The 15,881-nt window shown below is 33.7% G+C and overlaps 1 protein-coding gene across 1 annotated transcript; it reads right to left on the bottom strand.

Moving 5' to 3' along the window:
* Positions 1-11,362: 11,362 nt before the first annotated feature.
* LOC112502648 (basic 7S globulin-like) lies at positions 11,363-12,759 on the bottom strand. The gene has a single exon (XM_025106619.1). The coding sequence runs from the start codon at positions 12,757-12,759 to the stop codon at positions 11,449-11,451; it is 1,311 nt and encodes a 436-aa protein (XP_024962387.1). The 3' UTR covers positions 11,363-11,448.
* Between the last annotated feature and the right edge of the window lie 3,122 nt (positions 12,760-15,881).

The following is a 15,881-nucleotide window of genomic DNA, read 5'->3' as shown; positions in this document are numbered from 1 at the left end:
AATATGAGCTTTGTCCGATTTAACACTTGAAATAATTCTCAACAACTTTGTCCGGATAACAAGTCCGGACAATACCTCGCTCATTACTTGCCCGATTTAAAATAATTCGGCCACCATTTAGTCGTATTCCTACTTCTCAGTGCAAAAAGATAATCATTCTTACCAATCATAATCCGATCAACACTTAACYGGTTTARAACTAAACCRTTCAATACTTGAGCGATTTAAACAATCCGGACAACACACCGCACAAGGCTTGACCGATTAATACTTAGAATCAAAATCAACATTTTTGTCCGATTTAAAATCCAGATAAAACAAGATTAATATAAAACCAGTAACAATTCTATGCAAAAGAGTTTAGAAATTACTCACCTTATCAATCTTTTGGAATCAAACACTTGAAATCAATTTGAATCTCCAGCCAAGAATAATCCGGTCAACCTCTCCTTTTTAAATCGCACATCTTTTTCAAAAGACAAGAAGAAGAAATATGGAGGCTAAGCCCTCCTTTTATACTTTCCAAATCAGGAAAGGCGGTTAACACAGCCTTCTCTTATGCATGCATTCACACTACCATTCATATATATATATATATATATATATATATTCTCATGTACATATGCACCTACATGCATGCATATCACATATATGCACATAATTTCTTTTATGCATCTAAATTATGCACACTTTCACATGCCAGCATGATCAAACATAACAATTTATCATGCTATCACATAATCATTTAATCAAATAATCACATATTAATTACCTTAGGTGATAACCAGGATCCGGTTATCACAGCAAAAGACTCAAAAGGAGTGCGACTGGAGATTATTACCAAAGATTATTCATGTGCGTCTGAGAGTTTTTGAATGTGAAGATTAATTTTACAACAGTTTGCTAAAGATCAATTCTGAAGATCGTTATTGTTTATGTTCTACATTGTCAAAAGAGAAGATCAGCGCGGTTCTACATTCGAGGGGAGAATGTTACAAGATCTTTCTCATCTGAAGTTTCAAGTTGGAGATATTGTTTTGAAAAAGACATAGTGTGCTTAAAGCAACATAGTTCAAACGAGACTCAAAGCGTGCAAATTCTTTCAAGTCTGAATACAAAGGGGGAGAATGTTAGGACTAAAAATCAATGATAAATTGTATTCGTTTTGAAAGTTAATTTTGTCTATAATTGTATTAAAAGTCATCGTGTTTAACCTTTCTTAGAATAGTTTGACTTTGACTTTGTCTAGTTGTTTGACCCTATATAAAGGGTATTTCCTTTGTAATTTTGGAAGGAGCTCATATTGTAAATTCATAATACGTAAAGAAGGTTTGACCAACTTTAGAGTTTTGACTTTCTCTCTCAACCTTCATCTCTCTCATCAAAGTGTTGTTACAAGTATAATCAAATCTGCCATTGTTGAAGAGCTTTCATGAAGATTGATTAAAGTGGGAATTACATTATTTTATTGTCTTCCAGCTAGTTTAGATTCTTCCATAAGTTTTATTTTAACCTTTTTAGTTTAGTTATCAATAGATCTTTTCCTTGAGTTCTCTCAATTATACCCGAGTTCTTACGATTGTTAGCTGTGATAACCGAGTTTCGGTTATATATTTGGAGGTAATTATTTGAAAATGTTTGAGATATTGGTTATGTGATTATATAAAATCCATGATGCATGTATGCATGCATATGTGTGTATGTGTATATGTATATATGCATGCATATGTATATATGCATGCATGTCTATGTGGGTATGAAGGGGAAGGGATTTTGAAATAATAAGTCGCCACCGCCTAATTGGGCAAGGATATAAAAAGGGAAATATTTTGAAAGGCATTCAATTTGCCATTTTTGGGAAGTTTGTAAAGAGAGAAAGATTGTGTGAATTACAAGCTGTGAAATGATTCTGTGATCTTACTTTGTGGAAGCTGGTTTTTTATGTGCTAGTAATTCATCTTCAAATTTGCATAAGGTGAGTTTTTAGCAGTCTTTGAATTTTGAATATGTTACTGCTGTTAAAATTCTGGTTTTCGTGTTGTTAAGAATTTATGAACATAACTGGTGTATGTATTTTATAGTGTTCTTATGTGTGTTGTCTGATGAAGGACCCTTATCACACAAGCTTTGATCGGCGAGGACTTTTATGTTTTTATGCGTTGTCCAACGAAGACCATTATCAGACAAAGCTTTCTCTGGTGAAGACCTTTATCGAACAAGATGTTGTCCGAATTGGGCATCTTATCGCCCAAGTGTCGACTGGATTGGGTGTTCATCGCCCAATGCTTTGTCTAGCGAGGATGCTTATAGGACAAAGCATTATCCGGATTGAATATTTATTACTCAAGTGTTGACCGATAAGGATGTTATTGGTCATAGTGTTGACCTGTGAGGATGTTCACCGATCATAGTATTGACTTGTGAGGGTGTTTTTATTACTCAAGTGTTGTCCGGTGAAATGATGTCCGGTCAAGTTTTGTCCGATGAAGTGATGTCCGGACAAGTGTTGTCCGATGAGGATTAATATTACCCATTGTGTATCTTCCAAATGTTGATTTTAAATTGAGGAAGGTATTGTTTCTTTCAAAACTGTTGAGAAGAGTAAACTGTTTTTGAAAGTTGTTTTAAGATGATATTGGAATTGGGTCTAGAACTGTGAAAGTTCTTAAGACAGTTTCTGAAATGAAAATGTTTTTGAGGTCATTATTGGCTAAAATAGCAGATTTATCTGCATTTAATGAGGAAATAAGAGTGACATATCAAGGAGAGGTGTACCATGGGATAAGAGTGACATATCAAGGAGACATGAACTTTGGATAAGGGTGGCAATTGTGAGATTTGTGTTACATTTATAGTTTTTGTTGTCATATCCGTAAGATGCGATAATTCATAGTTAACATTTCTTTATGACATGAAGACTTGGAATTATTGCTCTTATTGAAATGATAACAATGATGTTATTGAGAAGGAGAAATTGTATTATAGCCAAAGGCATTAATTGCCCGTGTTTCAAATAACAAATGTTTTTGGGATATCGGTTATTATATTTTGACTATTCAAAAAAAGTAAAGATTTGAAAAAACCCCAGAGAGTCTTTGGTTATTATTCAATTCAATTTTCATTTGAGTTTAAAATTGTTCTTATTTTAAAAGCTTTAATTAATAACCAAAAGCTCTAGTTGATGATATTTCTTTGTATGATTTTGAAAGTTGAGTTTTTAAGCTCTCATCTTTATGAGATTTAAGAGCTTTGGGAATTATGTACCAACTGATTATGAGAACCTTAGTGGTTGTATTCCCTGTGTGGTAAGAATCATTTATAACTCTTATTTGTTGTAATATTGGAGTTATACTTTATCAAAGTTGTTGGATATTCAAATGTGATTTTTATAACAGGTTTTGGTGATCTTTACCCTGTAATTGCAAAGAAAAAGGGATTTATCACTAAACCTCAATGTCTAACCCTTGTTTTATGTTTCAAAAATATGCATTGTAGATCAGGCTATGTCCAGGGATAAGGGGAAGAGGAAAATGTGATTATTTTCTATTGGCTTAACTTCTCTATGAAGATCAGCATGTTGTCTGATAGATTTTGGAATACTTGTTATGTATACAAGTGGTGTACAAGAATGTTATTTTTGAAAATTTTGAGTTGTAAATTATGGAACATAATTTCTTGTACTGTTGGGACCGAAATTGTGTTATTGTATTTCTTAAATATATAAAATACATGTTTATATGCAAATGTGGAAAGTGTGGTGTTATATAAGCCTCTTAACCTTCGGGATTAGACGTTTGTCGATTCACTACTGTTTCTTACTGCGTCGTTTGTCATTCTGTCTAACCTAATGTTGTGTACACCAACAACCTAGTCACAGTCATATAGAAGGCATTAACCAAATTCTTATCTTATCGGATGTGAAAGACGTATTGTTTTTAGTTGGTTTTTTAATATCGTAGAATTGTCATAAGTTAGACATGGTTTTGGAACAAATATTGTTTATCCTAAGATACCATGTATGTAATAATAAATATATTTTATGTATTCCTTTGTCTATTTGTATATGGTATCAGTACTTAGAAAACAATGTAATAAGATCTAAAATTCGCTAATCCAACGTACTTCAAACAAGAAGATGTTTATTAGGACAACAAACTATTGACAGATACTACACGTATACTTTCCAGTTGAATACCCCTTTTCGATATACCTTCAATAAATTTGCACAAGAAGTTTGCTCACGTAATAGCGAAGAACTAAACCCAAAAGTAGAATTCTCTAAATCAAACTCCACAAAGTTATCTTCGAACTGAAATGTTCCTATCAGGATTGCATGCTCAGGTGTTGGACCACCGTCAACAAATGGACCACCGTCAACAAACTATTGACAGATACTACACTTTTGTGGAGTTATTACTTGGTATGTGTTTTGGGCTGCTTAGCTCGTTTCGTTTTATTGAGATTGCACACTTGCAGATTTTTACTTTTGGCTTTGACGGGTGATGGCCGAGCCGAAGCTCGTCACGGTCAAAATGCATTCTTTCACCTCGTGTCAATCTCTATCAGCTATTGATTTGTTCTCGTTGGATTGGTTCGCGGTTTGGTTCTGTTGGGTGATTTGCACATCATGGTGGAGTGTTGAAAAACTTAATTTGGTAAGTTTTTTTGGATGTTGTGCAAACACTCAAGAACATGGTACAAGTGATGGAACCATGATAAATAAACTTAAGGCACATGTTTGGCAGCTACAATGACATCACCAATTTGAAGTCTCAAATTGCCAACTTGCATGGCATAGGTTTGCCGCCCATCCTACAACCTATTTGCCCATATAGTCGAACATGATGACATATCACATGCCAAGTTGATGCTGCATGAAATCCATCCAATTTGATGCATGAGAAGATGGGTTGCCGCCCATTCTTTTTCTTTTCTTCTATATATATGTAAATGTAGGATGTAACAGAATTACACCACCCAGTTTCTTTCTTCCTTTATTTTTCCTCTCGTCATATTTTGTTATATATATATATATATATAACTTTGTTTTTTAGGAAACTTTGGATAGCTGATTCGTTGATCCAAGGATCTCGTAAAACACGTTGTAAAAGTTCTTCCGGTTAGTAATAAATCGATCTCTCTCTCCCTGTGGACGTACACTATCACCTCGATAGTGGAACCACATTAAATCTCATTGTCTCGATTTACATGCCGTTTTTTATATTTGATCGTATACTTGATATAACTGCTAATTTTACATTTGTGGATCAGTATGATTTGTTAGACAAAAATATACAATATATAGATCTCGTTAATCCGTATTTGTTGTATTGGGTCAGTTTGCACCGTGATTTATTGTTATCACTTTGGGACCTTAAATCACTTTGTAATACGATATTTTAACTGCGACTGACCCTACAATATCATCATTTAGTCTCTATCTTTTCTCCCCTTCGTTATGATCTGAATCATTAAAGTCATCATGTCTTCTTTTTCTAGATTGAGCACAAAACGACCTTTTGCCAAATCCTCCTTCATACGTTTGATCAAACATTCTAGATCACTAACTTGTTCTTACATTGCAGCAAACTGAACATTACTTACATACTTCTCCACTGCCATTAGCTTATAAAGATAAAATTTTGGCATGGCAGGGATTGGGAACATAGCATGCTTGTGAAATTTAAATAGGTTGGAAGAAAAGCTCTCAAATGCTTGGAGCATAGTCTATTGAAAACTCAAGAAATATGATTTAGAAGATGCCTTTCCAAACTTAGGCATTGGTGCTAAGATCTCATGCAAATACTCTCTGTTAACTTTCTATATCTTCTTTACTTTTTTTACCTCTTCATGTACAAGAAGAAAAGATCTATCCGGATTTTCAATCTTTTCACCAAACTTCTCATCCAGACTTTCAAATTTCGTTTTCAATGACATTGAAATGAAAGAGCTAGTTGTCAATTCATTTAACTTGGAATAAATTTTTTCGAATTCACCCTTGCAGAAATTACTAAAGGTCTGAAATTCAGCCTTAGTAACAAAGGTTGATTGAAAAGCATGTATCCACAAATGACACAGTTGGCAATTGTGCATGTGCATATCAGCTCATTGATGAAACAAATTCATTGTGTACAACAAATCTACTAACATTTAAGGCATTTGTAATGTTCACCTCAGTGGGAATTCCTTCCACTCCTTGAGTGCTCAAAAGAACATCTATGGATGTTGTTACACTTTGACTCACAAACTCTGATTTTAAACCACATGGATTGTTCTTGTATGAATTAAAGAAGCATCTTATGCTTGACTTGGCTCAACATGATATGGAATCTCAGACTCAGTGTGCTCTTGAATAGAAATGTGAGGATGGGACATATATTCCTCTTATTCAATATCCATCATCTCCAGATGAAAAGAGGATAGATCATGTGTTGTTTGTCCCATGAATGCATTTGAAACTCCTATTTGTTGATAGATAAGAGAGTGAATAGGTCGGGTTAATACAAGAGTTGGGATGATCTCGCTCCATGTTTTAGTATTGACCACCAAAGAATATGGTGCAATAGTATATGTGGCTGCCCAACTAAGAAATGGCTGGGAAGGGATCTCATTTTCTTGTATTCCTTTTCTCACTCCCTCTAAAACTGGTTCTGGTCCTTCTGAAGTAGGAACAACTAGTTCTATGAATGTACTTGAATTTTGATATTCTGTAATGATTTCCAGAGAATCATCAAACAAATTCTTAAACAAGAATTTGAGTTATGAATTACTTGAATTTGACAAAGTAAGTTCAGAAATGTTAGTCTAGTTTGATTTAGGTTATACAATGTTTTGTACAGAAGCTTAAATTTCGAGTTAGAGTCCTGAACTGGAATATTCAGAAGTCTATGTTACTTTATCATCAAAAGTAATATTGATGCTTTGAAGAATAATCTTTGTTCTTTTAATGTAAACTCTATAGGCTTTAGATGTGGATGAGTATCCACTGAATATCCCTTTACTAACATTTTTTTTCAAAATTTCCAAGATTATATCTATCATTTAGCACAAAGCACCTTCAACCAAATACATTAAAGAATTTAGTATTATGTGATGTACCCAAAAAATACATGAAAGAATTTAATGTTAAACTTTCTCTTATTTATTATTTCATAAGAAATCTTATTTAGACTTTGGTTTATTATGGTTCTGTTTTGAGTAAAACATGTAGTGAAAACTTCTTCTGCCTATAAGAACAAAGGTAAGTCTGAATAAGCAAGCATAGTCCTTGCAATCTCAACCAGAGTTTTATTCTTTCTTTCAAAACTCTATTTTGTTGAGAATTCCTTACAGCTAAGAAGTTATGTGAGATTCTCATAGAGATAAGATAACTCTGAAGAGTCTCATTCTTGAAATCTATCCCATTGTCACTCCTTAATTTCTGAATAGGGAGTTCAAGAAATACTTGAATCCTTTTGATGAAGGCAATTATGATCTCTATAGCATCACACTTAAACCTTAGAATTCCACCTATGTATATCTTGAAAAACTCATCACCCGTAACTAGCATGTACTTCTTGCCATTAATACTATGAACTCTCATAGACCACTTAAAAATCCATATGAATAAGTTCCAAGAGAGGTCTGCAGTAAGATTCCTACTTTTCTTTATGAGAACTTCTGTTAATCCTTCCCATTTCACATGATGAACATAAGGAATCTAAAAGATCTACCTTGGTGTTGGTTCAAAGAACTTTAAGTATAAACTTTGAAATGGAAGACCAGACTTGTGTTAAGAGATTTGGAGCAGAAGACTCAGAGCTCTGGAAGTAAAGGCTCAGAGTTCTGAAGAAAAGTTTGAAGTGCTCTTTCAGACTTATCACTTTAATGTTTTATGTTTTATTCTTATTGTTGCTTGCAAAAGGGTTTAAACAAGGCTCAAACAATTTATAAAAGGGGCATTTGAGTACAAACACAATTTTTTCACTTTCTAATTTCGCTTATTGATTATAGAGAAAAATCGACACAAGAATTTATAGATTGTTATGGAATAAGAAAAGCAGAGATCCTAGTCTAAACAATTTAAATTTTGATCACAACGATTTTCTAAAGATCAAGAAAGAAATTACAAAGGTTTTCCCTGCACAAATAAAGATAAGAGAAAAGTGTAGAAGAAAACTTGCTAAAAAGGAGAGTTTTCTCAACTATTTATATCCTATGCATTTAATGCACCTCAGAAGATACAATCCACATGTCAAGAGAGGAGTGGAATGCATGTCCTTGTCCATCAAGTGATGCAGTCTTTTGGCGGCATATGAATAGTTAACTCGGAGTGTTGCACAATTCGAGACAATAAAGTAGACTGTGTTGTACCATTATTGGATCAAGGCATGGAGTGTGTACTTTTGTGCAAGTGGATAAGATAAAATAATCTTGATGAGAAATATATTGATCTAGCATCGAAGCAATTGTTGAGGAGTTTTTCAGGTATAACTGATAACTTGGTCAAAGTTCACATTTCATTCAGATAATAGTATCATTGAACACTTCTCCATATCTGAGTAGACTATCTTTATCTAAAGCTACTTCTTCGACAACGCTAAAGTTTCTTTGATGTGAGTTTGTCTTCAAGGTACTGATCGCTGAAACTTAAAAATGAAACAGAATTTAAGCATACACTGAATAAAGGATCATCATCAAATCACTGAGAGAGTTTGGATCAACAATCTCCCCATATTTGATGGTGAAAAACGTTGTCTAAGAATCACGTCTTCACTTCCATGACTTCAGCATTGATGGCATTTAGATGTTCACCAGAATCATCTTGGGAAGAAGAGACACCTTGTTGAACGTCATTTGCCTTGGTCTTAAGAGAACCAACTTCTTGAATGAGTATATCTAAGGCAAGGAGGAGAAGCTTGACATTCTCAACAATATCATATGTTTCTTCAGTGACTGAAGGAATAGCACCGGTTTCTTCGGGACCTGATATATAGGATTATAAAAAACAAATTAAGGGTAAGAGTGCTCAAAGTTAGTAACAAGGAATGAAGAGGTAGGGATGTTGAGAGTGCCCGAGGGTCTTTCAACGTTCTCCGAGTGATTACTACTGAGAATTTTCAGCTAAGCCATTGTAAGGATCAACTAAGCGTGTTACAAAAAGCCTAGTTTTGAGTCCCTTAATTGTCATATTTGTTGTTTTTTATATACCTCTTGCATATTTAAAACTATTTGTAGACTGAACTCGAACATGAATGTGTTTTATGTAAGGAAAATGATCCAACCAACATATCTATATTAATATTGTGGAAAAAAAAAGATATTTTTTATAGATAAACTGTGCCACCACCTTAAAAAGATTTATGGGTCTGCCTATGCTTAGAAGTGTTTGGTTTGATGGATAATTTTGCGGATTTAAAATCTTTGATGTATGTGATTTATATGATTTGTAAATTGAATTTGATTCCTTAATAATAATTTATAAAAACAATTATATTTAAAAGTTAATTTAGTTAATTATTACAAAATAAATGTTTTTATTATGTTTTAAGACATTATTATGTACAAATTATACGAAATTCCATAAAATATCATCCACCCTCGTCGGATTTTAAATCTTATATTTGTAAGATTTTCATGAAATTCCAGAATTTTAAATACAAAAATCTTTCGAATCAAATATGGAATCGGAGTGGAATTCAATTCCAAATTAATCCAATCATATAAATGAAACCAATCGGAACTTTTCAAGACTTGCACCATTGACTTAAGCGAATCCAAAATTTTATTATTTTTTGCTATTTTTCAAGATTTAAACTATCGTTTTGTTATTTTCAAATGCATGTGAACATACTACTAAAAAAGCATGTTGTTACGGCCGTAGCAGAAACTTTCTTATATATAGATCCCAGGCCATTTTTACACATTCCACAATCTTATGGATAGATTCAGTTATTCAACTCATCTCCATGTTTTGTAGCTTAGGGCTCAAGTATATGTCATGTTGCATAGGTTGATTGCTTTTTTGCCATACATATACATACATAGAGGGTGGTTCAAATACTAACCCAATATTTTATGCAAACTTTGCTAACCCACATCAACCAATAATGTTGCATCTTTGGGTTTGGTTAAAATGTAACTTACATATTAATGATAAGGGTATTTAGGTCATTAGTCATTCTTATGTAACTCCCAAATATTTTAATTGGGAGTTACAAATCCTACAATATCTCAAATTGATCTTCATCTAATATTGACATGAAGATTCAAATATGTTCATCTTATTGACAACTAATTCACATATGAAACCACCTACAACGAACATCATGCACGAACAGATATAAAGTACAGGTATCGGTTTTATCTGCACAACCCCTGTTTTTGTTAATGTGCATGTCTCATCGTCGTGCATGTGTATCACTACGAGCATGCATCAAGGTTGAAGAACATGATCATATGACCAACATATATCGATTATAGTGTTCATTAGGTTCACACGGTGTAGCTAATGTTCATATATCTAGGGTTCACACGGTGTAGCTAATGTTCATATATCTAGGGTTCACACCATAGGGTTCACATGAATGTTCATACCTTGATATAGGCACGAAGATGAACGATTGTTCATACACATATTAATTAATACAAATTTTTGACCAATTTATCCTATGAACGATTTTGAACAATTGTTCATACACATATTAATTAATATATTAATTAAATTATTGTTTATTTAATCTCATTTAATAATAACCGTTAGATGAGAAAATGAACGATTAAGATGGGTTAGCATAGTTTGCACAAAATATTGGGTTAGTATTTGAACCAGCCCCTACATACATATATATGTATATATACATATGGTAGATTTAAACGAGAAGCTAAACATTTCACAAAATGTGAGAAGTTTTATATCATATATTTTTACATGTATGTTACACAAGTTTAATCATATATAATCAAACACATCCAAAAGAATGTAATCATATATGATATTGAAATTTCTCGTATTCTCGTAAAATGTTTAACTTTTCGCAAAATATATATATGGTTGGGTTTCGTTGTGAACCGGCAACAAAGTGGAGCGTACTATGTGTCTCATACACTCACGGGTTATTCATCATGAATAATTTATCAATTTATCATTGATCATTAATGATGCATTATTTATCATAAATATTGTATTATTTTTCATTAATAATTCATGAATGTTCACCTTCAAGACGTGGGGCACTCTCGTTTGTTCCCGATTCACAAACTAAAGTTGGTTTGCAACCGAAATTTTCTATATACATGGAAACCCTAAAAAACCATGAACATCCTATCAACCGTGACCGACTCATTTTCACGACCGTAAAAGTTGTTTATTCCACTACTTGCCGAACATTAAACAAGAAGTTGTTTAATAGGAAATTAAGCAAACTATTACATTGATGGATACTAATTCATTCTCAGTTGAATATCTTTTCAACTGATATTGACCACCGTAAAGTTGAAGTTTGAACAAGAAGTCTGCTCAAGTAACAGCGAAGAACTAAACCCAAGAATTGATTTCTCTAAATCAAACTCCAGAAAGTTATCCTCCATCTGAAATGTCCCAATCACGATCGCATGCTCAGGTGTTGCACCGCCGTCTACGAATGCCAGGCATGTCACGTCTTTTGTTATTTGCTTCATGGAGTTAGCCGTGGATATAGTCCACTTCTTTCCATCTGGTAAAACAAAATCGATATCTGGAACCTTAAAAGAAACTCGATTGCTAATGGTGAAGTTCCTGAAACAAAGGCCAAACGGTGCAACCGGCCTAGCACGAGGGATTCCTATGGTAGCGATTGAAAACATCTGGACCATACGTGTGTAAATATCATTTCTGAGAGTGGTGTAAGGCTCGATTGTACTAAGCTTGGTAGTGGTAATCCCTGTAAGATCGATTGATCTCTGTTTAACTACAATGGCTTTGACACCGATAAAGTATCCAAAAGAATCTGGATGCTTTAGCAATGGAGTATAAGAAAGCAAACTCCTTACGTCAACATTTAAATGGGGAAGAAGGTAATAAGGACCAGCTCCAAAAAACAGAACCCCCGGAGCAGATGAGGAGCTAGGCAAACAAAGAGCTAACGTTTTCTTGAGTGGTTGATATAAATAAGCCGGGAACGCGTAAGGCGAGGATGAAAACGCCATGACCCCGGTAACATTTGCAGGGAATGATGCAAATGACGAAGAAGGAACACACGCGGCGTTAGGGTATGCACCATATACACCATTCAAAACATTTCTACCGTTGCTAACATCCACCGTGAATTCGTTATAGTTGAGCAGGGCTTGGCTACACGATCCGGTAACAGGGTTTACTATGTTGACCGGACACGTGCAATATCCCCAACCAGGTAACGTCGAACTGTTAGTCACCGGAGGGCAGGAAGGATTCTCGTATGAGTATGTAGTTCGGACATCGGTGCATTGATATTCTTCACAAGAAACGGGGGAGGTGCAAAGCGTGTTGGCAGGACAACTGCCTGGATATATGTTCCATTGTAGAACGCAGTCATGCCATATGAAAGGAGCATCGACGTCTATTAGAAAGTTTGCGTGCAAGTAATCCATGTTTACATATGTTGTCTTGATCTGAACGCTATAAAGAGGCTTAGCAGCATCGATATGTTTAGTTACCGGAACAACTATGGAAGTGTAAGGTGGTACATATTGTGCTGCGACTTCATGTTCATCAAAGATGAAGGCCACAACGATAACAATTAGTTGAAGAAGCAAAAACATTTTTGGAATGTTTGTTGAATCTTAAGTATAGTTTCTGAAAGGGCTTCATACGTATTTATATATACTCAACCCCCTTGTGTTGGGTATGTTGCTTTATGACATCATTACATGTAAAGAGGGGGTGTGTTTCACATGTAATTTACGGGACTTTGGCTTCAACTTGAGATCGGGCCACGTCACGTTTACATTCTTACGTTGTTCGTTAACGTAAATTGACTTAGATGGAAAGCAGGAGCCATGATCGACCCAATGTTGGTGGATGGCCAAATTGGTTTGAACAGAGACAAAGCATAAGATTTTACTTTTTGTTAGAATAATGAAAGAAAATCTACAAGGAAAACCAGAAACTTGGGAAGTAAGGTTGAGGAGATGGGCACATGCATGCACAAGTTTAATACATGAATCGCCCCATAAAATAAAGTCGTCGAAGTGGGATCTGTATGGGAAAGTTTCCGGTTATAGACGCAAACGACTTTTCTTTTTTCTTCATCTTCGTCTTTGACTTTTTGGACTATTAATTTTATTGAGTAGGATCGAGTTAAATTGATAAAACTTTTAAAAACTATTTTTTATGTATTAAATATTGTTCATTGATACATAATACTTAAAATTTAATATTATAAATAAGTAAATATAACTTATTAAAGTTTCATATCTGAATTCGTGTAATTAACTGTAGATAAATATAGTCAAATACAAGATAAATATTTTAATTTGAATATAAAAAATCTAAAATATAATTAAGATAATCTTTGAGTTTAACAAAATACTTAATTATTATCTTTATAAAAATATACAATTATATTATTAAAACAAAAATAAATTACTTCGTTATTAAATTTAAATTAAATTATTATAAAAAAATTGAATTAAACAAAATAAACAAATAACAATAACTTTTAAAATAGTTAATTTGATACTAATATTGATATATTTATTTTCGAAATTTTATGATGTCTTCAAATTTATATTTTATTCAAAAATAAAAACATTATCACTTTCTCAAAACCACATAAAAAATATATTATACATCTACTGAGACGGAATAAAACGAAACATTAAAATCGAGATATATATCAAGCTGCATTGCACGCGATACATATATATATATATATATATATATAGGGTTGGGTTCACGTGAGACCAAAGGTTTTTTATGAGACCCATAAGACCAATTTATGTTCATTGATCAACTTTATAAGCTAATGATCTAATGATCTAAAATTGCACGGTGGCAATTTTGTGATTATTGAGAAGTCTCGTGACAATTTTGTGATTATGAATGTTCAGATTGTAGATCTAATCCAAGGGTTGAAAATTGGTCTTACGGGTCTCACGAAAAACCCTTGGTCTCAAATGATCCCAAGTCTCTCTCTCTCTCTCTCTCTCTCTCTCTCTCTCTCTCTCTCTCTCTCTCTCTCTCTCTCTCTCTCTCTCTCTCTCTCTCTCTATATATATATATATATATATAATTGTATCTTTAAGGCGGCGTCTAAAACCAAACACGATTGGGTGGGAAATTTCGTGTTAGGACAATGCAATCGTGATTAACACGAAATGTCTCCCCAATCGTGATTGGTTTCAGACGCCACCTTAAAGATACAATTATCTAATGGAATTGTTATATGTTAATCCAATTTCATCGAATCGATAAATATGTTTCTTGAAATAGCTTAGCAAATGGAAAGAAATGGAGGGAGAATTTTCATATCTTGAAAGTCTAGAAATGAAAGATATTTATGCGTTTTTCATCTCAATTGAAAATAAGACCTATCAAGCGACTTAAGTGGTGTAAGTCTCTCTAGAACAAAACAAATTTAAAGATCAAGAGAATCCAAGGCCAAAGGCCCAATCTTTGACCATTAAATATATACCATGTTTCCCTCTAGAGCCCAAAAGAAAATTCAATTACTTGGTCTTTTCTCCATTTTGTTAATCAATGTGGGAATAAGGTTATAAACCCACAAAAGTAAAAGTTTCCTTTTTCTTCCTATGTCGAACTCATACATAGTGTAAATACCCAACAATACCCTACATTTTCTATTCAAATTGCAATAATGCCCCACATTCGTATAGAAAATAAGATAATATAAACGTAGAAACTTATTTTGCTATTTCATGAAGCTAAGTGGTTGTTCGGTAAGTTTTCCATTAAGTCCTATATGAATAAAGTTGTCTATAGTGATAAATTTGTCTGAATGATATTTGATAAGTTGTTGTTCGGTTGTAATGCTTAATAAATAGTCTTAATGGTGAAAATGACTACTTTACCCTTTATTTTACGTTGAACATTCAATTCCATCAAACCAATCGATATCTCCTCCCTAACCAAATCAATCGATTTCTCCTTTGTTTGTGACGACATCATGTTAAAATCCAAGCAAAAACCAACAAGGAAAAACCAAAAAGCCATAGGGAGAAATCGGAAAAACACATATGATAACATGGAGAAACCAACAATAAAAAAATTATAGCAAAACCATATGGCAAACCTCATCTGATCAAAAACACATCTGATCAGAAAAACCTTCTTATTAGAACAAGTAAAATGAAAACCACAAGGAGAAATAAAAAACAATCGGGAGTAACTATAGGCTAGAAGAAACCATTGGGATAAATAGAAAACCATAGAGAGAAATGGAAGACCATGGGGAGAAACCGAAAACCATATGGTCAATTCGAGAGAGTCAATTCTAGAGATGAAGAGAGTCGATTTGAGAGGGTGTTTCAGGGATGGATCAATCCAACGCTACATATTATATTCTCTTTGATTTGTTTCATCACCATGTACACACTTCAAATTTCTAAATGGAAAAACATCTACAACAGATTGAGGGCAACAAGAAAAAGATGGTGGCGACGGTAAAAGAAGGAGGATGACAGTGAGGAGGATGATAGTGAGGGCAAGAGGAGGAGGAGAGAGCAATGGATCTACGGGGGAGGAGGCAGATGTGTGTTTTTCCAAGGGTAGTGAGGGAAAAGGGTCGAATGAATGTACATGACTCTACTTTTTAGGTTGAGCAAATAAGCCTTTTGTTGAATCAATAAGCCATTTCTAAACACTTATGTATAGCTTACCGAATAAGCCATACATGTTATACAACTTATTAAGTTGTTACCAA

Source organism: Cynara cardunculus, unplaced genomic scaffold (genome assembly GCF_001531365.2).
Source record: "Cynara cardunculus var. scolymus isolate 2C unplaced genomic scaffold, CcrdV1 Un_Scaffold_1703, whole genome shotgun sequence".
NCBI classification, from domain to species: Eukaryota; Viridiplantae; Streptophyta; class Magnoliopsida; order Asterales; family Asteraceae; genus Cynara; species Cynara cardunculus.
This window is presented reverse-complemented; position numbering and strand designations above follow the sequence as displayed.

Bases quoted from the DNA above. Each gene is read 5' to 3' on its own strand.
- LOC112502648 (XM_025106619.1), bottom strand. From the start codon at position 12,759: ATGTTTTTGCTTCTTCAACTAATTGTTATCGTTGTGGCCTTCATCTTT.